The sequence below is a fragment of the Rhinopithecus roxellana genome, chromosome 10 (genome assembly GCF_007565055.1).
Source record: "Rhinopithecus roxellana isolate Shanxi Qingling chromosome 10, ASM756505v1, whole genome shotgun sequence".
Taxonomy (NCBI): Eukaryota; Metazoa; Chordata; class Mammalia; order Primates; family Cercopithecidae; genus Rhinopithecus; species Rhinopithecus roxellana.
In genome coordinates this window covers 47,951,639-47,975,403 of record NC_044558.1, presented here as the reverse complement: position 1 = coordinate 47,975,403, position 23,765 = coordinate 47,951,639, and the positions used below count along the sequence as shown (strand labels likewise).

Here is a 23,765-nt window from a genome sequence, read left to right as displayed (position 1 = left end):
GACTCACAGTTCCACACAGCTGGGGAGGCTTCACAATCATGGCAGAAGGCGAAGGAGGCACAAAGGCACATCTTACATGATGGCAGGCAAGAGAGCATGTGAAGGAAACTGCCAGATCTCACGAGACTTACTCACTATCATGAGAACAGCATGGGAAAAATAATCCCCCATGATTCAGTTACCTCCCACCTGGTCCCCTCCCACGACACGTGGGATTACATTATAGGAACTACAATTCAAGATGAAATTTGGGTGGGGACACAGTCAAATCATATCAAAAGCCTTGGCTGTTTCACCTGCCAGAACATCTTGACTCACCTCCTTCAGACCTTACTCTAAGACTCTCTCCCCCATGACACTCTCCCTTGCTACCACATCTGAAACTGCCACTCACCCCTGACTACTAAGTCCCTTCCCTTGTCCTGTGTTTCTCTTTAGAAATTATTACCAATAGCATACTCAACATTTTACTTACGTGCCTTGCTTATTATCTGTCTTTCCAGACTGGTTTGCAAGCTCCATGAAGGCAGGGTTTTTTTTGTTCATGGCTATGTTCCTAGTGCCTTTGACAGTGCCTGGCATGAGACATATTTGGTGACAGAATGAAGGGCTGAACCACGCTTGTGCTTTATATACATCATCTGTAACCTGCATGGCAATCTAGAAGAGTAGGAACCAGTCCCTTCCACAAATGGGAAAGCAAGGTATTTTCTAGAGGGATGAGGGCCAGCTTTTCCAAACCCTAGCGCCTGGGATCATTCTATTCCACCACTCTACCTCACACAACCCCGGCTCACTTCCGAGGGCTGATATGTTTCTCCCTCCCTTCCTGTACTAACAGCTAAACCATATTTGGGCCTGGAGAGTTTATTACCCTGCTTAAACAAGACAGGATAGAGTTGAAGGTGAAATGCCCATATTGTTCAGTTAACTCCTTGAAGCAAACAAATCATTTGATAACTGTACACCACACACCAGTAAGGACTGCCCAGTGAACATCAACATCCCATCAGGAAACAAGACCTTCATAAACCATTGTCTGTTGATGGTGGCTCAATGAGGGTTATATTTCACAAAAACGAGTATGGTCCTGTCCAACATTTATATCACAAAATGACCCCAAGTGCCATACATTGAAGCACTATTCACAACCACATGACACTGCGAAATAATAAAGCAAAGGGCTTGGCTTGTAGAATCCTGCTGCAATGGATTCTGACCTGTGAGGCAATTCTGTTGACGCAGTGTACCAGCATTGCTATTTCTACAGCCAAAGAACACGATTACAAATGTGTGCCTTTAACCCAAGTCAGCCCTGACTCAGTAAAGCCCAGAGCTTCGTGTGTCTCCTGAAACACCTGCCTTGTCTGTCACACTGCTTTGTAAATGGATGCCTGACTACCTGCCTACCTGGGCTGACTACAAGTACAAGAGGACAGAGACCTTGTCTGCTTACTTCGTGGTAGCTTCCCCAGCGCAGTGCCCAACAGATGCCTGGCTCATGGAAGGCATACAAATATTTGTTGAATCCTGCTCCTACCATGACATTTTACTCTGCTTACCCTTTATCTTCTAACTATGTAATATATGCACGATGAACTGTAAAAGTTTATCATATGCAAACTGAGGATGGATTGAGGTGTATATATAAGTAATCCATTCATAACAGTTATTTCAAATCTTATATTAAGGATGACATCAATGGGAGAAAATAAACTCAAAAAACATACCAAAGAACTGCAGTTTGAGAGCAGATAAGAAACTAAACTACTAAACTGAACTGGTATATCATTTAAAAACCTTTACAATGTAACTATGACAATTTAAAAATAACCGCCAAAGAACAGAAGTTTTTAAAACATCAGTATAGTCACACCCTACCTGATTAATGTAATCTTTCTCCTCTAGCAATGAAACAATCCTTGCTTTCTATGATGAACTTTCCAAAGACAAATATTTGGTATGCTGTTTACCTGTAGGCTTTTTCATTATTCAAATGTGTTCTTCTCCAAGATGAAAGTGGATCTTGGTGAGTCAGCTCTTTCTTCACTACCTTTGACAGCTAAAGCTGAACTTACTGCATCTCTCCTAAAACTAACAGTGACAAAATTCAGGTAACAAAAGAGGTAATTGATCTTTGGGCTTTAAAAATGATAGTGATATCCAAATTGTAACTTCATCAGAACAAAAGGGAAAATGTATCAAAAACTGAATAAAGACACTATTACTAATTGAACCTAGTAAGAATTCCCTTTTCAATGCCACTGGTGGCCAAAACTGCTAACTGTCCACCAAAATCAATTCCCCTGGGCCTGGGTACATGACTTAGACTACATTTCCCAGCAGCCTTATTTGCTTCTCAGTAAAGCCACATAACTGGATTCTAGCCAATGGAATGCCAGAAATGTTGTGTGTCTCTAACAGGCCTTGTTCCTAACACCCTTCCTTGAGTGCTCCTCCACACTCTTGCCCCCTTCTGTCTCACTGGATGGAGATGCCTCAAGAGCTCTTGGAAGCCAAGAGTTAAAAATGTCAGAGCCTCCTTCAGCCTAGGTCCTCGAGTGCCTGCAAGGGACAAAGGCACTGCTTCATTAAACTTTTTTTTTTTTTTGAGACGGAGTCTTGCTCAGTTGCCCCAGGCTGGAATGCAGTGGTGTGATCTCAACTCACTGCAAGCTCCGCCTCCCGGGCTTACACCATTCTCCTGCCTCAGCCTCCTGAATAGCTGGGACTACAGGTGCCCGCCACCACGCCCGGCTAATTTTTTTTTTTTTTTTTGTATTTTTTGTAGAGATGGGGTTTCACCATGTTAGCCAGGATGGTCTCGATCTCCCGACCTCATGAGCCACCCACCTCGGCCTCCCAAAGTGCTGCTTCATTAAACTGTTAAAAGAAAGAGGCAAAAATGAAAATAGTCATGTTATTTCTTTAAGATCCTCAAAGTCACAGAAACATAATGCTTTGCTGGGTTTGATGGTTCATGCCTATAATCCTAGCACTTTGGGAGGAGAGGCAAGAGGACGGTTTGAGCACAGGTCCAGTATAGTGAGACCCCATCTCTGCAAAAAATAAAAATTAGCTTGGCATGGTGGCATGCACTTGTAATCCTAGCTACTCAGGAGGCTGACATGGGAGGATGGCTTAAGTTAAGGAGTTTGAGGCTGCAGTGAGCTATGATCACGCTACTGCACTCTAGCCTGGGTGACAGAGTAAGACTCTGTCTCGAAAGGAAAGGAAAGAAAAGAAAGGGAGAATGGGAAGGACAGGAAGGAAGAAAGATAAAGAAAGACATAATATTTCTTTCTGTTTGTTGTTTTTTGGTTTTTTTTTGAGACGAGGTCTTGCTCTGTCACCAGGCTGGAGTGCAGTGGCACGATCTCTGCTCACTGCAACTTCTGCCTCCCAAGTTCAAGCAATTCTCCTGCCTCAGCCTTCTGAGTAGCTGGGATTACAGGCCCACACCACCATGCCCGGCTAATTTTTGTATTTTTTTTTTTTTTTTTTTAGTAGAGATGGGGGGTTTCAGCATGTTGGCCCAGCTGGTCTCAAACTCCTGACCTTGTGATCTGCCCGCCTCGGCCTCCCAAGGTGCTGGGATTACAGGTGTGAGCCACTGCGCAGGGCCTCAAACATAATATTTCATGGGCACCTTGAAAAACTTAGCACAACATCCTTGCTAGGTGGAATGCAGTTGATGCACAACTATTTTTATTAAGAAAACCCACTACTTCCTTCAGCGGCTTGTTGCATCTATAAACAGTTCTCCTGATCAGTATGAAAACAATAATAGTAGCTAACCATTACTGAGCAGTTGACATACACCTGGCTCTGTGCTAAGGGCCTTCCAGGCATCTGCTTATCTAATCCTCACCTGAAGAGTGAGTACTATCATTATCTCCATTTACAGTTGACAACACTCAGTACAGAAAACATAAGATTGGCCCAAGGTCACACATACTAGTGGCAGAGCCAGGATTCAGCTCAGGCCATCTGAGTCCAGAGTCCCTGCTCTTAACCACCATTCTGCCTGCCTGTGGCTGTCACTTCTATCCCAGACTCCTGGACAGCTAACCTTACCACCTTACCCCATATCTCACAAATACCTGATCTATTACATTAACAAAAGTTATCTTTTCATGTGGCTAAAAAACTCTAGCTCTTTTGAATTTTCCTCATCTTTTCAAACAGTTCCAATCTCTTCACCACTCCAGTCTCTCTTTTGAAGGTTCCTATTCATCTATACCCATGCTGAATTATGTCACCTAGAAAGGGACTTCATAGGTAAAATGACATTAATAATAGTACTTCCCCAAATGGGTTGATGTTAGGATTAATGAGGTTATTTATGTAAAATTCATGTAAAGCCCTGGACACTAGTAACAGTACTTACTACGGACAAAGTAAGCCAGCTAGTCAGAAACATTAGCTATTATTTGCCTTATATCTCAAATACCGCAGCCTATGATTAGATTAGGTTCTGGTGTCTATAGCACACTGCTAACCAGATTAAATTTACTGTCTACTTAAATAGATTAAAAAAAAAAAAAAAGTGAGCCATTGATAAGCTGTCTCCCCTATCCTGCTAGTTTTCTTTCTCTTTTTTTGGTGACAGGGTGTCACTCTGTCACCCAGGCTGGAATGCATTGTTGCAAACATGGCACACTGCAGCCCAACCTCCCAAGCTCAAGTGATCCTCCTGCCTCAGCCTCCTGAGTAGCTGGGACTGCAGGCATGTGCCAATGTGCCCAACTAATTGAAACAAATTTTTAAAAATAGAGACAAGGTCTCACTTTGTTGCCCAGGTTGGTCTTTAAGTCCTGGGCTCAAACGATCTCCCACCATAGCCTCCTAAAGTGCTGGGATTACAGACGTGAGCCACCGTACCTGGCTGCCAGGCTGGTTTTTGTCTTTTCGACAGGTGTGATACTTTACCTTTACTGTGGTTAAGCTTCACCTGGTATTTACCCACTTTCCCAGGCACTAAAGGACTTTTCGAGTCTTGCTAGTTCATCTTACTTGGTTTCATATCACCTACAAATTACATGATTAGGCCCTGGAAATCTATACTGTTGTGGGCTTGAGTGGGCAAACATAGGGCCTTGGGTTCTCTACTAGGAAGCTCCCTCCTGACATTGATCCGCTGTTCTACCCTAGCTTAGCAGCCAGGCATAGAAAAGGTGACTATCTTGATCACAATAATCTCATGCCAGCATTTCTAAGTGCACATATTCCAATTCTATGAACTTCATGAGACTTCCTAGCTCAGCTTTCAGTAGGCTAAGAGAAACGGGACGTGTTTAAAGGCATAGCTTGGTTGGAATGGGGAACTGCAACAACTACACTTTCCCAGGGGCCCAACAATGACAGACGAAAAGTCCACACGGGGGCATGTCTGACCCATTCCAGACAAGGGAATGGAGGGCCGGTATAGGGTGGGATGTTTCACAGCTACTCAGGCTTCAGAACTACCCAGTAGGAAGAGGAGGCTGACATGTGGAGCTGGATCGTGTTAGAAATTCTCACCCCAGTTCCACTCTTCAGAGGAACAGGGCCTAAGTTCTAGAATGTCAGGATGGCAGAAAGGAATCTGCAGCCAGCCGGCCCAGGCACAGGCAGGCCCCCCCCCCGCCGCCCCCCGCCTGCCACTGCATGTAGCAGGTTGCAGAGCAGAAGGGGAAACACAGGTTCCAGGAGCTTGCCCTGCATGTGGTGTCTGGCTGCAGCAGGACTTGCTGAGACTGCCTTATAGTGCGCCTGCAGTATAATGCTTTGACCCTCAGGCCGGGAACAGCTAAAATATTTCACTCCTTCCTAGCTCTCTCAGATGCCCACGGGTAGACTTTAGAGTGGTGATTCTTAAACTGGAGCATACATCGGAGTCACCTGTAGGACTTGCTAAACACAGACTGCTGGGTCCACCCACTGTGTTTCAGTGAGCAGTGATCTGCTCTCCTAACAAGTTCCCAGGTGATGCTGCCACCAGTCTGGGGATCACACTTTGAAGACCACTAATTCAGAGCAAGAGGTGTCAGGAAGAGCTTCAAAAATCCCCGAGAGAGGAAGTTCAGAGAGACAAGGGCCTCTTGGGTGCCCTCTGTGTGGACGGCAAGTGGCCTGATGGGAAAAGTAGAGACTGTCTCAAGCCATTACTTGGTTTCTCTGCCTGTATTTGTGATCATTTGGTAGCATTATTTTCTTTCTGCTCATCCCTTCTACAGGTTGTGGGTATAGCTAAGGGATTACATGAAACACACACTAAAAAGATGGGGAGGGGGCTCTGCAGAAAAAAGGGAGAAGCAGCAATTCACCTTTCACAATGGAGAAGAGTTGTTGATTTTGGTTTTTCTCTCTGTTATTTTTCAAATACATGTCAAAGAAAGTGAGAGGAATAGTGTATTTAATATAGTTAATGGCTTAAGATCAAATATATTTCCAAACTCAGAGGAAGGCTAGTATCAGAGCAGGAGCTCACTGACATGTGTGGATAGATGAACCACTTATTAGCAAAAAGGAGCTTCAGAAAGGATTTGTACTGGCCGTTGGTGAAATCCATGAACATAAGAAGAAATGAAGAGTTCTTTGCATGCCCTTGGCTTGGAGGCAGTTACCTAATATTTCATTATTTTACCACCAGCAAAAGGAAGAAACGTGGAGAGAAGATGCCACAGATGTGTAATTGATTTTGAATTTAGAAACGTTAAGTCCTGTTTAATACCTAACTCCTGTCCTCAGGAACATTCAGACTTGTCAAAGGAACTCACCTTTGAACTAACAGAGAAAGCTTTCACTCTAATGGGGCGGTAATTGTGGGAAACTAAAAAGGAGTGAAAGATACATGAAAGAAAACCATCCTGGCTGGACTTCGCTGGCTTCGCTCAGGGACAATTCATGGAATGCCGTTCACTCCCGTCCTACGGAGCTAATGAATGAACACTTTTGACTTTCCCTATCCTTTCCTAGGAGACTCTCAAGCATGAGAAGATGACCCTCTATTCCCAGGAGTCTGTGGGCTCAATTCGAAAACGTCAGTGAGACACTTGCTTCCAAAGAAGTTATAAGCACAACACAATGGAAGTCTGAATTTATGGTAGCAATCATTTATAGAATCAGAAAATGCTTATATTATTTTCAATAGATTACGATCAAAATGAAAACATTTATTTTTAATTTTAATTTTTTGAGACAGGGTCTCACTCTGTCACCCAGGCTGGAGTGCAGTGGCATGATCACAGCTCACTGCAGCCTTGACGTCTCTGGGCTCAGGTGATCTGCTCACCTCAGCCTCCTGAGTAGCTAGGATTACAGGTGTGAGCCACCACACCCAGCTAATGTATATATATATTTTTGTAAAGATGGTTTTTTTCCATGTTGCCCAGGCTGGTCTGCAACTCCTAGGCTCAAGTAATCCTCCTACTGCTCAGCATCCCAAAGTGCTAGGATTGCAGGCATGAGCCACTGCACTCGGCCAAAAACACATTTAAAATAGTCTCAGAACTTTGGGACTCTTGGAATGAGATGGGAGATCTCATGTTGAGAAAAAATCCTTTTCTACATTATAAATGGATGAATTGGACCATCCAAAGCTTATCTTGTCGACAACTGCAGTGCATTTAAAATAGCCTCTAAGGCAGCCTTCCACTCACTCCATAATCCATTTTAGGTGAAAACTAAGATGCCATTGATTATAAGGTGTGTCATTATTTCACATAAAAACAGGAAGAAAAAAATGTTAATTAGAACTTCTTTAGAGATGCTAAAATGAGAAAAACAAAACCCTGTGAGTCTCAGCATGGATGGGAAATCCCAGGGTACAGTGCAGAGACTGTGGATCAGATCCAACTCCCAGTCTTAGGCGAGTGGTGGCCCTGCTCTTCCGTAGCTGTCCAAGCCTGGGGAAACCACTTCCCCTCACTCTGCCTCAGTTTATTAATTGGTAAACTGTATTTAACTGGTATTAACAGTGCCTACTTCTCACTATATTATTGAGATAATTAAATGTGATCCTCTGTTAAAGTATTTAATACGTGTCTTGTGCTTATTAGCTGTTTTAATTCCACTGTTACTATAAGTCTGGCAAGAGTAGAATTAAGAATGTAATGAATCTTAAATGCTTTTTAAAACTCTGAGTGACTTCACCCAGTCTCAGTTGCTAAACCTTTACACATTGTTTAAAATACGTGGTAATGGCTTCGCTTCCTCAGTGCCTTAGTTCTCTAGAGATGAAATGAAATTATCTCTAAAATGGAGTCAAAGCACCTTCTAAACTGAAGAATCAGTCAGAGCCCTAAGGAGCTGATGACTCAAACACAATGGGTGATAGTTTGCATATTGCTTTGCATGACATTTGCACGCTACTGATTCATTTTTTGCTTGAAGTGAAAATCCGCCCACCATCTGCTTCTTTCCTGGTCCATTATGATCCCCTAGGTGTTGAGTTGGCTGCCTCTGCCCAGGAAAAATAAAGCAACTGGCATGCATCAAGCAGTTACTGCATGCACCTCTGTGGCTGGTTAGCTCGGCAGAGTAGAAGGGCAAGTTCTATCAGGGCATGGAACAGACCACATGGATCAGGTACCCGCGTCACTCTGGACCATCCTACATGAATGGTCCTACGTCCTCTGAGTGGCATGGTCGTTGACTCAAAAACCCATAAAACCACAAATAGCATCAGGCAACATTTCCTGAATACAACCCCTAAGTGTGCAGATGTCTGATGGTAAATCAGATGATACACAGCTTAGTTCCTGACCATTGGCAGCTTCCAAATCAAACCAGGGCAAAGCTTCTCTTTTCTTGAGTGTGAATAATTATGGGAGCAGTGAACATATAACAAAGATTTTTTTACCCTCAAAACTGTCAAGATGTAAAAAAAAAAAAAAAAAAAAAAGCACATGACAGCTAATATCTAGCAATAAAGAAGAAAATTTAGCACTTCATTAATCAGGGCCCTGTTGCCAGAACCTTCTGCGGCTCTACGCATTTGTTTTAAACTGAGCCCTGGGATTCCTGACTGCTCATCAATCAGTGATAATGGACCTACATTTCTATAGATATGATCAAAGCTCACTTAGCTGTTGTTCCTTGGGAATAACTGAATATTTCTGTAAGCTCAAACACCTATATTATTAATATGGCAAACTAGACAATGATCCTATAAGATGATATCAGCATCTATTGTTTATAAAAGAGTTGCAAATAGCACTCTAGTAAGCATCCTATAAACGATCCTTCAGACGGTACATAAAAATACCAACTCACATTGTTCTCAGGTTTTCTGAAGTATGACCCAGATGTGAAAAGCACACCAAATAATCAACTACAAAACCCCAAATTTATATCTGGATACTGGGGCTAGAATACTGTAAGCATAATTAAGTTTATTAGGTTTTAGAGGTAGTATTTTATCATTAAGCTTATTAGGTTTTAGAGATGCTGCTTTTTTTTTTTTTTACGTTTTATGGCTTTATTAAGGATAAAAGTATCTGTTAGGCTTTTCATATGATTGGATATAACATGTAAAACATCATACTCTTTTTTTTTTTTTTTTTTGGAGACGGAGTCTCGCTGTGTCTCCCAGGCTGGAGTACAGTGGCACAATCTTGGCTCACTGCAACCTCTACCTCCCATGTTCAAGTGATTCTCCTGCCTCAGCCTCCCGGGTAGCTGGGACTACAGGTGCGCACCGCCACACCTGGCTTATTTTTTTTTGTATTTTTAGTGGTGACGGGGTTTTACCATATTGTCCAGGATGGTCTCAATTTCCTGACCTCGTGATCTGCCCTCCTTGGCCTCCCAAAGTGCTGGGATTATAGGTGTGAGCCACCATGCCCGGCCAAAACATCATATTTTTATGAACACTTAGAAACACCAAGAACTTCAGTTATATTACCATTTCCAAAACAAATTCTAAGAAATATAAAATAACCAAAAGATAAATCTTTACAGTACAACTTTACTTTCTAAAAGTGTCACTCCTCGTGGGATAATTTTTAGAGATTATCTAGTTCAATACCACCGCCTTTATAGATGAAATCGAAGTCTGGTCTGGAAATTGGCACCTAAGTACAACAGAAGGCAAGAACCCAGAAGATGAACACTTGGGACTGGCAGGTCCCTGGACAGAGGACTGGAGCTTCTGAAATACAGGCTAGGTAGTTGGCTCTGTTAAGGAGCCTAGAGCTTTGAAGGAAACTATGTTTAAAAATGAGAAAAAGGCATTGGGGAGGAGTTGAGTCTTGAAGAATAGTCGAACATAAAGGTATTTCAGCCAGGAAGTTGAGGTAACTTCTGACTCAGGTCATCTGGTGAAAGGCGCTTCCCTGGGAGGTAGGGGTGGGCCTGTTTCCAGGAGCAAGGCACTCAGTCACTTCCTTAGTCCCCAAGTGGGCCAGGAAGCAAACTCATTTTAAAGGACAGGAAACCAGACATAAACGCAAAAGGTGAACGTGACTGCAACAGCTGAATCATCCACTTGGTCTTACTCAATTGGAGCAGACAAAGAGGAATTGCCTCCTTTGCTGCTCTCCTCTGTCTCCCAACCAGCTCAAGATCAGGAACTGAACAAGAGGCCAGGGGCTGGCCCCTCAGTGTGCTTTAAAAGCCCCTGAAGAACGAAGATTCCTGTCTTTGAAGCTGCTCAAATGCTGGGGTGGGAGAGGAGTAGCAGATGTGCTGGTTCTTTTCCATCTGTCCCCATCCTGGAGGTACTGTCCTGGCCTATGTCTGTGTTCTGGCAGGCTGACCTCCCTGGGCCACTCTACAGCTGGCTTCCTGCTGGGGTCAGCTGATGGGAAGGTCGGGCAAGAGATGGGAGGGCGGGCAGAGAGAAGTCAGCGTCTCCTCTCCCATTTCTTCCAATAGCTCTTGCCTAGTGGTCCCTCATTAGTGACTCCCACTCTCCTTGGCTCTGCTACAGTGTTTCCTTCCCTGGTTCCTCAGGGTGGTCAACTCCTTCCTGGGGACCTCAACACTCCTGGCCGGTTCTCTCTACCTCCTTCATTCACAGCTGACCCATCTGAGTTGGAGTCTGTCTCCTGTCAGAACCCTGACCTGACACAGGGGAACAGCAGCCACAGGGTAAGCATAGCATTTTATACATACTTCCATTTACTGGGCAGAATTTTACAAGGAAACGTAAATATATATGTTTTTACAACATGTATTACACATTTCTCCACTTCTTTCATGTCAGAACATGTAATTACATTTCATGTAATACATGTTAGAATATTTGTTGTAAAACGTGTATATATATATATATATGTTTATATCACCACATATATACTTTTGAAATCAACAGACCTTCACAAACACCAATCTTCAAGCCCCCAAAACCGCTGCCAGGTCAGTTCGCTCCTTGCTGTCCGGGATCTTCTCTGGGAAAGGATGCTTTACTACGAGGAATGGAGGCTGCCTCAGCCTAAGTTTGCTTTGTAAATGGAAGTAAAATTAAGGTGAATTTCTTGATTGCCTCAAGAGAATTGGTGTTCTGGGCTGCAGATGCAATAGCAACTTAAGCTGGAGACAGGGAAGAGGAAAGGGAAGGGGTGGGATCAGACCTCAAAAAGGGTGGAGCAAGCAGGAGAGCCCACAAGAGCCATGTGACCTAGAGGAAGGGGACAGAAGAATCAGAGTCCTCACAGCCCTTCAGCGGGGGGAAAGGTCCTGTACTTTTACTACTTTCAGAATAAAGAGTCAGTTCTTTGGAAAAGGTCCCACTCTCGGGCCAGCATATTTTGTTATGAAAGCGGTGGAGAAGTGTGTAATACATGTTAGAATATTTGTTGTAAAATCTGTAATTTAAAAATTCCCCACACCAAAAGTGAAGAAGCTTCAGTTATTGAAAAGAAAATCACCACTGCCAGGTGTGGTGGTGCAAAACCTGCAATCCCAGCTACTCAGGCTGCTGAGGTGGGAGGATTGTTTGAGCCCAGGAATTTGAGTCTAGCTTGGGCAACATAGTGAGACCCTGTCTCTAATTTTTAAAAAATAAATGAAATAAAAACATAAATGTATCTTATTCCCTGGCAATGCTGGATAAAGGAAGGGTTAACAATGATCTCTTGGCCAAAATTTCCTTTAGTTGAACTTGGACATGAGGTGACTGCAGCTTCTATGGGAATGTGCATAAAAGGAGAAGCTTCTGGGAGAGAACAGTGCAAAGTCACTAAGTAAAACTGGAGTCAACTGGGGAGTCATCCCAGGCTCCCTTCCAAACACCCAAGGCACTCGAATCCCTTTCCTTCCTCCTCATCAGTCTCACATGTTATGCTCCTGCTAAGTTTTCATTGAGAAGCAGGCTCTGAAGTCAAAAAAACGTTTGAATACTACTGGTTTAGATTTATCACAGACATGTACATGAACTGCTATATGCATAAGTAAGAGACTGCCTTTACCCTTGCAATACCAACCTGATTGTTCTTAAATGCATTTTCATTCTGATGTAGAAGGCCTGTCTTTAATTATTTCTAATCATTTAATTTTTTGAGACAAAACAAAAACATCAGAAGGCATTAGAAATTAGCAAGAATCAGACAGCTCATTTGCTTACCTGCTATCCCCAGCATTTGCAACATACAGCTTCCCCAAAAGGCAAATCACAATGAGGGCTGTGCAGCCACCAGATATATTATATGAACTCCTCTCTCGTTCTATCTGTAGGTCCTGGAGAATAAAACAAAGTTAGTGTTGGATCGTGTAGGATATATAGCAAAAGCTTTCTCACCTTCACTCTCTTTACAGTCCTCAGACTCTGAATGTGCTTCGAGAAGGGACTAGAAAAATCTTTAGTGCTTGCTTTCCTACCACCTAATGAGCATTTCTGGAGAGGACACCGGCATAAAACTGCCACATATTAGACCATCTGTGAACCAGAGACAGGAAACAATAGATAGCAAACAGAAACAATCAGACAAAAATGCAAATGAAATGTAAGTTGTATTCAGTAAATATCACAGCTTATGGAAAATTTAGTCTTTGTGGATTGCATGAGCTGCCATGTGAAACATACACCAGAGAGGCTGAGAATGCCAAGTACTTGGACCTGATCAATGTTTTGTTTTGTTTGTTTTTCTGAAGACAGGGTCTGGCTCTGTCACCCAGGCTGGAGTGCAGTGGCCCAATCTCGGCTCACTGCAACCTCTGCTTCCCAGGCTCAAGCGATCCTCCCACCTCAGCCTTCTGAGTACCTGGGACCACAGGTGTGCGCCACCGTGCCCGGCTAATTTTTGTATTTTTTGTAGAGATGGGGTCCTGCCACATTGTCCAGGCTGGTCTTGAACTCCTCCTCGGCCTCCCAAAGTGCTCGGATTACAGGCACGAGACACTGTGCCCAGCCTTGTCTTTTTAGAGAGAAGGTTTGCTCTGTCACCCAGGCTGGAGTGCAGTGGTATGATCATAGCTCACTGCAGCCTTGACCTCCCGGGCTCAAGCCTCCTGCTTTAGCCTCCTGAGTAGCTGAGACTACAGGTCTATGCAGCCACCACACGCAGCTAACTTTTCTATTTTTTGTAGGGACAGGGTCTCACTATTTTGCCCAGGCTGGTCTCAAACTCTTGGCTTCAAACAATCCTGTCTCAGCCTTCCAAAGTGCTAGGCCACCATACCCAGCCCAGGCTTGATCAATGTTTTAAACTTCAAAATCTTGGATAAATAGTCTCTTTTACAGATAAATTACAGAAAGATGTCTTCTGTTCAACACAGGCAGGAGTCAACCTATGACTTATAGGGCAAAGACTTATAATGACTTATAAATGACTTAAAATGACTTAAATTATAAATGACTTATAATGACTTAAATGACTTATAGGGCTTCTGAACTCTGACCTGACTTTTCCCACAGTCACCAATTTACAGTGGTAACACGTTCATAATAATTAGAAACATTCATTGAGAACTTTCTCTATGTCAGGCAGTGTGCTGAGCACTTTATACTCAAACTCTCATACTGTCCTCACGACCGTCACTAGGAACCTCATTGTTTAGTTGCAGAGAAGTGGGGGTAGCCTGCCCATATTTACCTGGCTAGAGTCTAGATTCCAACCTGGCTCTCTTCCAAAGCTTGTGTTGTTACCTGCCACCTAATGAGGCCTCCCCAATAAATTAATATTAAAAATAGACCAACCCTGACATCATCAAGACAGATACCTGTGAAATTCTGTTAGTGATAGAAGCAAAGTTTCTGTTACCTCAGAAAAATCGGAGTTAGTAAGATACACTGAATAAAATAATGCCAAATCTTCCAGTGGTAATCTACTACTTTTGTGCAGAGGGAAGGAAAATGAGGGCTGGCTAAAAATTACAAGAAGAGGAAGAAATGGTGACACTGATGGTGTTGTTGGCAGGTGTAGGGTCAGGCCACTATTGTAATCCTGAGAATCCCACAGAGTTAGAGCTCAGCTGCTTCAACCAGCCTCCTCAGGGAAAAGGGGGAGAGAAGTCAAGACTCCAGCATTTACCAGCAACTGCTTTGCTCTAGGGGCCAGAGATGGTAACATAAAAAGGATAAATCACCAATGGGAAACTGGAAACAAAAGAGGTTGACCTTAGGGATATCATACTGGTTAAAGAGTAAGTGGAAGCCAGTCATGGTGGCTAACGCCTGTAATTCCAATACTTTGGGAGGCAGAGACAGGAGGATCACTTGAGGCCAGGAGTTCAAGACCAGCCTGGACAACATAGTGATACCCCCACCTCTACAAAAAATAATTAGCTGGATGTGGTGGCACATGACTGTAGTCTTAGCTTCTTGGGAAGCTGAGGATAGAGGATCTCTTGAGCCCAGGAGTTCGAGGCTGCAGTAAGCCATGGTCATGCTACTGCACTTCAACTGGGGTTACAGAGCGAGACCCTATCTCAAAAACAAAAACAGAACAACAACAAAAACCAGTAAATAGAGAAAAAACACAAAGCCAGGACTTGGGAGAGACCCACACACTGGGAGTGAGCTGGGTAAGAGGTTGGGGGAGGGGAGATGGGGAGTCACAGGGAAGAGGTAGGAATACGTGTTGGGGGATGTAGGGGTTTATAAACAACTGAGGAAACACTTCAATATGGGAGTGAATAGCAGCAGCAAAAGCTGCAGAAGCATCAAGCATGGGGCGAACTTCAAAGGACTATGTGGGATTTTTAACATTTACTTCAACTGTGTATAAATTAGCTTTCTTAAAGGACTGTCGTGAGTCTAAATTAGCTGGCGTGTGTGAGGGGCTTAGCAGGTTATCTAGACCCTTCCCGCAGCCCAGAAGCTTCAACATTGAGAGCGGTGACCTTTCTTGCTCACCTTAGGCCCTCAACACCTAGGTTAGGCCAGGTAAATGGTAGTTTAATAAATGTCTGTTCAATGGACAAATGAAGAAATAAATTTTCAATTTTTTATCTCCCTATCCCCTTACCTCTGCCTTAATATGAGAAATGGATTCCACAATTCACAAATGAAAAGCTTACAATGCTAACGCTCACTGAGATAATAATTAAGCAGAAACCCATGCTTCAATTAAAATGCTCGATTGACAAAAGTGGTTATCAGAACCTACGCAAGAGTGGTAGGCGGCTGGAGGATGAAGAGGAGGGGCATGGGTGTCGGGTGGGAAGAATTAGCTTAAGGAAATACAAGAGAGGAGAAGGAAAACATCAAGATGCCTGTTTAATCTCCAAGAAAACCCATAAAAACAGAACCCCGAACCCTACTGACAAAGGAGTTTGTGGATGGAACTGCTATTTTTTTTTTTTTTTTTGCATTTAAAGAACTCATATAAAGTTGATACTATGATACACATTTTACTAAATATATAAATTGATAAAGAGTCTACATCCAATATATCAAAAGGAACTACTCAGCTACAGAGACTATTTTTTTCACTGTCAGAATCAATATTTGCTTGAATACCTAAAAGGCTGAAAGACAATATTTATTAAAAGTTATTTGAACATGCCGGGCGTGGTGGCTCATGCCTATAATCCCAGCACTTTGGGAAGCTGAGGCAGGTGGATCACCTGAGGTCAGGATTTTGAGACCAGCCTGACCAACATGACGAAACCCTGTCTCTACTAAAAATACAAAAAAAAGTTAGCTGGACTTGGTAGTGTGTGCCTATAGTCCAAGCTACTTGGGAGACTGAGATAGGAGAATTGCTTGAACCCAGGAGCCGGAGGTTGCAGTGAGCCAAGATCGTGCCACCCGACTGCACTCTAGCCTGGGCAACAGAGCGAGACTCCATCTCAAAAAGTTATTTGAACACCTACTGCTTGTATACTGTATATAGACTAGAATGTGAATGGTGTTTGTTTGACAGACTTGATCAAACCACTAGTATGATCCAAAAGGTAGAATCGTTATGGTGCAAAAAGTCCACGTAACAGGACCGTCCATGGCAACAAATTCCTCTGGGACTCAGTTAAGCAAGTTCGGGCTACACCACAGGTAGGTACGTTATTTATCATGGTTTCTATCACAAGAAATTCTGCTTAGAAAATTATGTAATCCTTAGGAAAAAAAAATCAAGGTAAAGAGCTCAACACTAAAACTTTTCTGCTTTAACTTTGGGGGAAACATTCCAGTTAGCTTACCCATTTAACCCCTCGCTATTATATTAATAATGTGACTCAATATTTTTTTCTAATTGATTTCATTATTTCTTTCACCTTTTTCTACGTTCAGCTATACTCCCTCGGTAGCTCCCCCATATAAGGAATGCTAAATTTGGCAGCACTTTCTCATAAAGAGTGAACTTAACTACTTTTTAATCCAAGAAACTTTGCTAACATGTGCATGCGTTTGCCACTTCCCTCCCCCACATTCGTGTGGGGACATAAGTGTGCATACATGCACATGTGCACACACACACTTCAATTACAAGTGTCCTCTCTGGGATCATGGTGGGAAGGATTTGAAAGACGTGTTTCCATAGACTTCTTCTCCCCTGAAGGATTCACTGTCGTTAAAACACACTCTTCTATTTCTTCTAAAACCGTGTGCAACTAGAACATATTCTAAAAATAATTGCTTCCCTCCCCCTCCTCCCTAGAAGCCAAAATAGCACATTTATTTTTTCCCTACATACACCACCTACTCCTCTTTAAAAGATGTTTCACAAAATCTTAGTACTGAAAGGAACATTAAAGGACCATCTGGGTGGTTCTTTTACTATCAGAGCAAACATGATAAATTAAGTCAATAAAGATACATTTACCATTGCATTATCTACATTTTTTCTTCAAATCCTCACCTTTCAGATTAGATTAAGTTTTTAATATTCTAGATAATAAAAACACGGAATTACTTTTTTAAAAACCTCAAGTTTTTGGTATTTTTACAAAAATCAGTGAAATCATGGAAAAAACCGCTTACTGCTTTGTACTAAGCAAGGACTGATTTAGAATATCTCCCCATTTTAGCTGTCAGTGAACCCTGAGCCATGTGTCTAGAATAAACTGACTAGGAAAACACATGCATATACTATCATTCAAGTATGGTCTAAAAGGATCACTTAAATGACTCATAAGATTCAATTAACAAGATAATTGATTTATCTGCTTAATCAATAGTCCTGAAGACCTTCCATGGCAACTTTCTAGGTAGCAGGACTGAGTTATCTTCTGTTGTGTCTGCTTAAATACTACATTTAAGCGAGGTTAATCTTTAAATCAAACAATAGATCCAGTTTTTAAGATGTGGGATTTTATTTTGCTCCTTGTTGCAACGAGAAACGGAAGCCGAGAAAGCAAATAGAGGGCCAGGAACGGTGGCTCACGCCTGTAATCCCAGCACTTTGGGAGGCTGAGGCAAGCGGATCACCTGAGGTCGGGTGGTGGAAACCAGCCTGACTAACACGTAGAAACCCCGTCTCTACTGAAAATACAAAATTAGTCTGGTGTGGTGGCACATGCTTGTAATCCCAGCTACTCGGGAGGCTGAGGCAGGAGAATTACTTGAACCCGGGAGGCAGAGGTTGTGGTGAGTCCAGATCGCGACAAGCAGATCGCGCCATTGCACTCCAGCCTGGGCAACAAGAGAGAAACTCCGTTTCAAAAAAAGAAAAGGGAAAAAAAAGAAAGAAAGAAAAGCAAACAGAAATGTGTGTGCAGTAAGACTAATTCAGCAGGAAAGAAGTGTAAGCGAAAAATATTGCCCAGGATGGTAATAATTTGATTTGAAAGTCCCATAGATGACGTAACTCCAAGGTCATTCTTTGTTTTCTACCAATTTCAAGTTGCAAAAGGAAAGCAATATCCGGTAGCAGAAAGGAACAAGTGTTGGGTAGTTTCAGTAGGACCTGGCAGCTTCCCCTAGCTGAGTTAAAACACGGCTCTGAGCACATTGCTAATAGTGTCAGTCACAAATAATCAGATTCTGCATGGTTTTAGTATCCAGATCTGATCCCCGTTTATTCTGAGAACAAGGCCATCTGCCAGCCAGGCAATGGGGAAGAAAAACCAGCACTCTACTGCCTACTATTTCCACCTGCTGGCTGCTGGTGGAATCACACGCTCATTCCTTCCTAGAGGAACTTCCTGTTCTAACAAAAACAAAGAGAACAAAACCAACTTAAATGAAGACAGCTATGTGGGTTCCCAATTTACCATTAATATGCTAATTTTGGAAAACACTAATTTATTATAATTAATCTAGAAACACTAATTTATAGATTTCTAAACTATAATCTTTGCCCTCTTTTCGTCACAATGTCACCATGTATTTATACAGTTTTTACCAACAAAGCCTAGCTGCTTGGTATTTCCATTTACCCAGTGATAGAATTATATATAGTAGTTCCATAAGTTAAAATATTGCCATTTTCTTCCCTTCTTAAGAACCGACTGTGACGGGGAATCTAGACCCACTCTTAAAAGGAGATAGAACTCTGAGATCCTCCCGGCTATGTCCTGAACTCAAATCCCATAGTTAACAGGTTAAAAGAGTAATCACTGCTAACTTGGTTCTGATCTCTGGGAGGGCAAAGGCTTCCTGTAAGTAACCCTGCGGTGGAATTGACTTCCTCCATGGGTCTGAAATGTTGAATATTCAACCATGTTTTTGGGAGGGTGGAGAAGTAGGGAGAAGGTTTGAAATCAGGACTTAGAAGACACTTGTCTTATTTATACCTATTGTCCTGGACTGAGTGACAATATAAATATAATAGGTGACAAAACAGAGCTAAGCCAGGCCTTGCTGGGAAGCAGAATTGAAGTCAGTCAGAAAATTCCTGAGATTTTGGTCCTTTAGGAAAAAGCCAAGCTCACTTTTCATAGTGGACACAGGAGGGATTTGCTACATAGCCTTCGCAGTATGAAGGAAGATCTGAGATACAATCAGGGGGTCGTAGGGGCACACCTACCTCTAAGAGCGTGCACACTAAGTATTAAAAACCAGTGGTCAGAGGTCACCTTCACCACAAGCCCCACGCCGTGCCAGGCAACCCGAGGGCCAAAGATGAAAAGCGCTGCTCTCAAAGAAGCCTAGAGTATTTGATGAAACTGTTACCATCTGCCCTCATTGGAAGCATTTTTTTCTTCTTCTGTTCATTTGTATTTTGTGACTAGTGCCTACTTTTCCCCCAGAAATAGGTACTATTTATTCTGACTTGAGTGTTTCTGAACATTTTTAACAGCGTTTCCCTTTGGGAAAGGTATCAACATTTCACTACCTCCTTTGGTTATTTAGAATATCAAAATAAATCAGATAGTGCATATTTCTATATTCATATAATGTGGGACTACAAATGTCCCCAGATAAAAGATCTTTTGTTTTTGAGACAGAGTTTCACTCCGTTGCCCAGGCTAGGGTGCAGTGGTGTGATCTCGGCTTACTGCAACCTCTGTCTCCAGAGTTCAAATGATTCTCATGCCTCAGCCTCCCAAGTAGCTGGGATTACAGGCATGCACCACCACGCCTGGCTAAATTTTTTGTAATTTTATAGAGACAGGGTTTCGCCATGTTGGCTAGGCTGGTCTCAAACTCCTGGCCTCAAGTGATCTGCCCACCTGGGCCTCCCAAAGTGCTGGGATTATAGACGTGAACCAAAGTGCCTGACCATAATATCTTATCTTTTACTTCCTCAGTGGTGTCTAAAAGAATACTGATTTTAAGATGTAAGCTCAATAAACACTAGTAACTGAGAAGAACAGTTCTTAGTGGAAAAAACACAAACTGTTTTTCCTCTGTTCTTACCCTACAACAACCAATACAGAACATTTCTGTGACCAAATGTGTGAGAATTTTCCTCCACATACCCAGCAAGCAATCAGTTCTGCAGAAGACACCACCTGGGCATCCTCCAATTCAATTCCACACTATTATGTACTTGAAGATAGCATCAGATTCCACAGGTTGAGGGCTCAGTCCCCAAACTGACCCCCACTTCTGATGCCAGTCGCAAGCCCCAGGTTGGTCTACCTGTGCTGCTGACCGACCAGCTATAAATCTGGGTTCCCAAGAGCCCCCATCTCCTAGGGTTTGATTAATTTGCTAGAGTGGCTCACAGAAATCAGGAAAAAAATACGTACATTTGCTAGTTCATTCTAAAGGATATTACAAAGGATACAGATGAAGAGAAGCATTGGGTGCGGAGCTTCCATGCCCTCCTGACCCTCCAGGAACCTCCACGTGTTCAGCTACCCAGAAGCTCGCTGAGCCCTATCCTCTCTCAGGCCTTTGTGGAGACCTCATGACATAGGCATGGGTGATTAAATCATCAGCTGTTGGTGATCAACTCAACCTTCAGCCCTTCTCTCCTCCCACAAGGTTGAGGATATATGTGCGCACGTGCACACACACACACACACCCGAATAATTGGGGCCAATCTAAATTAGGGGCCAATCTAAATTAGGCTATTCTTTCATTTTATTCACTGTAATACACCTGACATCTACATTATCCACGGCAGCGTACTGTGTGATTCTACTTAGTTGCGCAGCCCTCTAATCCTGCCTTGGTCTTTTTGATGTACAGACCCCATCCTGAATCTACCCAGAGGCTGCCAGCCACCAGTCATCTCATTAGGATACAAAAAGATACTTATCACTTTGAAGATTTCAAGGATTTTAGGAGTTGTATGTCAGGACATGGAGTTGAAGACAGAATATCATAATATCACAGCATTCCATTGAGGGAAAAGACAAACAGATGGTGACAGCAAGTAGGTAGACAGAAACAAAGAGAGAGTCCAAAGAATTCTGATTCCACATTGTTGAGCTACTATAAACAAAGCAAAAACCCCCAGTGAAGGAGAAGCTCTGTTTTTAAGGATATTGTGACACTTGGAATCTCCAGAGGGACAGCTGCATAGATGTCATCAGTGAGGTAAATTAGAGACTTAGGTGCAAGGCTTGGGGAACTTTACTTTTAGGGATTAAAAATGGAAGAGAAGGCAAGAGAGCCACAAAGCCGAAATGCCCTATGACAAATCTCGCTTAATATTGAATTTCCTATTATATAAAATCAGAGTGGCACAAAACCTGCAATACCTAAAGAACATCTAGAAACAGGAAAATTAGACAGTGGGTGGCTATTGCGGTGAAAAAAAAAAAGAGTTTAGGAATGATCTGGAAAATCCAAAGCTGTCCTACTGTAGACAGCTGTGTGAGCTGTCCTCCGGTTGCCTGGCACAGCATGGGGCTTGTGGGCATTTCAAAAAACCAAAGGTTTACACGGTGAGGCAATGACTCTCAAAAACCTACTATTGAGAGGGGGAGGAAGGAAAAAGGAGTTGGCAATGGCCTTCCAGCTATTATTTTGAAGCTGGTATAATTTCTGTGCTGTGGATTCTGAAGCTCACCTTAAGCAATTTAATAAGGATAAGGCATTGTTTCTATGAAACTGGAGTATAGTTTTTCTGAAATCTCTGATGAAGCGAAGAAAGACAAGAGCATCTGTGATTAAACAGAAGACTTATCATCCAAAGAGGGTCATATTTGAGAGTGAAAGGGGAGAATATTAACAATTACCCTGAGACAGCAGGTACGCACTGGCCCAGTCCCCAGCAAAGCACAAGGTATGGCCACCCTTCCAGGTGCCATGAGGTCCAAAGAATGGGTGAGCTTCTCACATAATAAGGCCAGCCAGTAAGGTGCTGTAAACCAAAAAGTATCTGAGACAGGTCTCAATCCATTCGGTTTATTTTGCCAAGGGTAAGGACACACCTGGAACGAAAAAAAACACAGATCACAGAGACAGTCTGTGGTCTGTACCTTTCTCCAAAGATGAATTTGAGGGCTTCAGTATTTAAAGGGGAAAAGTGGGCCGGAGGGGAAAGAGGGAGGGTATGGTCATCCACATATTCCAAGAGAAAAGGAGCAGGTAGGGGATAGTCTGGGGCTCCAGAAATCAGTAAATCAACACGTTCGTAAGATAAGGTGAACACAGAGTAGCTACCTGTGGAGATATTCAACAATTCATCTGTAGTATCCACTTAGGAATAAAAGGAAACGCAGTTTCTTGCATGACTCAGCTTTCAGCTTAATTTTTTTTCCTAGTAATTTCCAATTTCCATAGTGGATTGGAGGCCCAGTTTTTATTTTCCTTTCACAGTGCAAAGCCCCGGCAGGCATTAGGCAGGTTGGGGACCCAGATGGACCATCCGGGGAAAAAAAAGTGTGAAGAGGAAGCTAGGGCATGGGGGTAAACCTGAGAGGAACAAAAAGGGAAAAGACATGGTTTAAAGCTAAAAGTTCATGATATGGCACATCTGGGCCTGGGTCTCCACGGGGGGCTCCACCCTTCCTCCTCATTCACCTGGCATTGCTACATTTAAGATCTATCTTCCACCGCAGCAACATTGGCTTGCTCCCTTTGGCCCACCTGGGTTTTTTCTCAGGCTGGGTTTGTTACCCAGGTTGCCTGAGCCCAGGGCATTCATTCTCCCCACCCTGCCCTGCACATGTCCGCCCTACTTTTGCACCCCTGCACCCCAGCATCATCTCCCCAGGGAAACTTTCCCTTCATCTCTTCACCAGACTCCTGCGTCACCCTGACCCTGTATTTCCCCTCTCAAGGCTCCTCCCGTTTATATTTTACTTGTTTAACACCCATCTTTGCCTAACTGGCTCAATGTTCTTTTCCCAGTCAGGCCTGGCTTCTAGTTGGTTCTCAACAAATATTATTGATTGAATGAATTACACATGAAAATGAAGCAAACAATCTTTGTTTTTGCTGGGGACTAAGTTTCCAAGAAAAATTTGAGGTGATGAATTGGTTCATTAAAAGTTGAAACATTTTTAAAATGAGCTTCTTAAGTATTTTTCTGAATGAACCTTTCTTTGCCAGCACAGTTGTTAAGAGCAACCCTGAGCCATCAATGGGCAGGACAGCATGAGAGCCCTGTGGAGCCCCGAGTCAATGTGACATTGGCCTCTAGTGGACAAAATTGAGAATGCAGCAGCTCCAGGCAAAAGATGTCCTCTGGCACTAGTCACAAGGGAAGGAAATTAAAATCCCAACATTCCTTTATTTTTCACTTCTACCATGCAAACTGAATTTCCTCCCATTACAAGGAGAGCCCATTGTCAAATTTTTGCCGAACTAATTAAAAAAATAAATTCAATACTTGGCATTCTGACTATTAGTGTCTAGAAACATTTATTGACATCAGAGCTTCTTGAGAGGCAGAAAGTGAGATTTTACACCACGACTGAGTAGGAGTCAATTTTCTTACCTTAATTCCTTTTTTCCTAAATAATCTTTTCCAGCCTCCTGGTATTTTTATTGGGATTGCAGGGTTGCAGGCTATCAGACAGTCTTGAGATGGAAGTGCATTTTATTTTTAAATTT

At 42.8% G+C, this 23,765-nt stretch overlaps 1 protein-coding gene across 8 annotated transcripts in view; it reads right to left on the bottom strand.

Moving 5' to 3' along the window:
* PPM1H (protein phosphatase, Mg2+/Mn2+ dependent 1H) overlaps positions 1–23,765 on the bottom strand; it is a 348,124-nt gene that overhangs the window by 193,434 nt on the left and 130,925 nt on the right. For all 8 annotated transcript variants that reach the window (XM_030939327.1, XM_030939326.1, XM_010381118.2 and 5 more), the window contains exon 4: positions 12,551–12,663. In XM_030939327.1, coding sequence (XP_030795187.1) covers positions 12,551–12,663 — 113 coding nt within the window. The remainder of the gene's footprint in view (positions 1–12,550; positions 12,664–23,765) is intronic.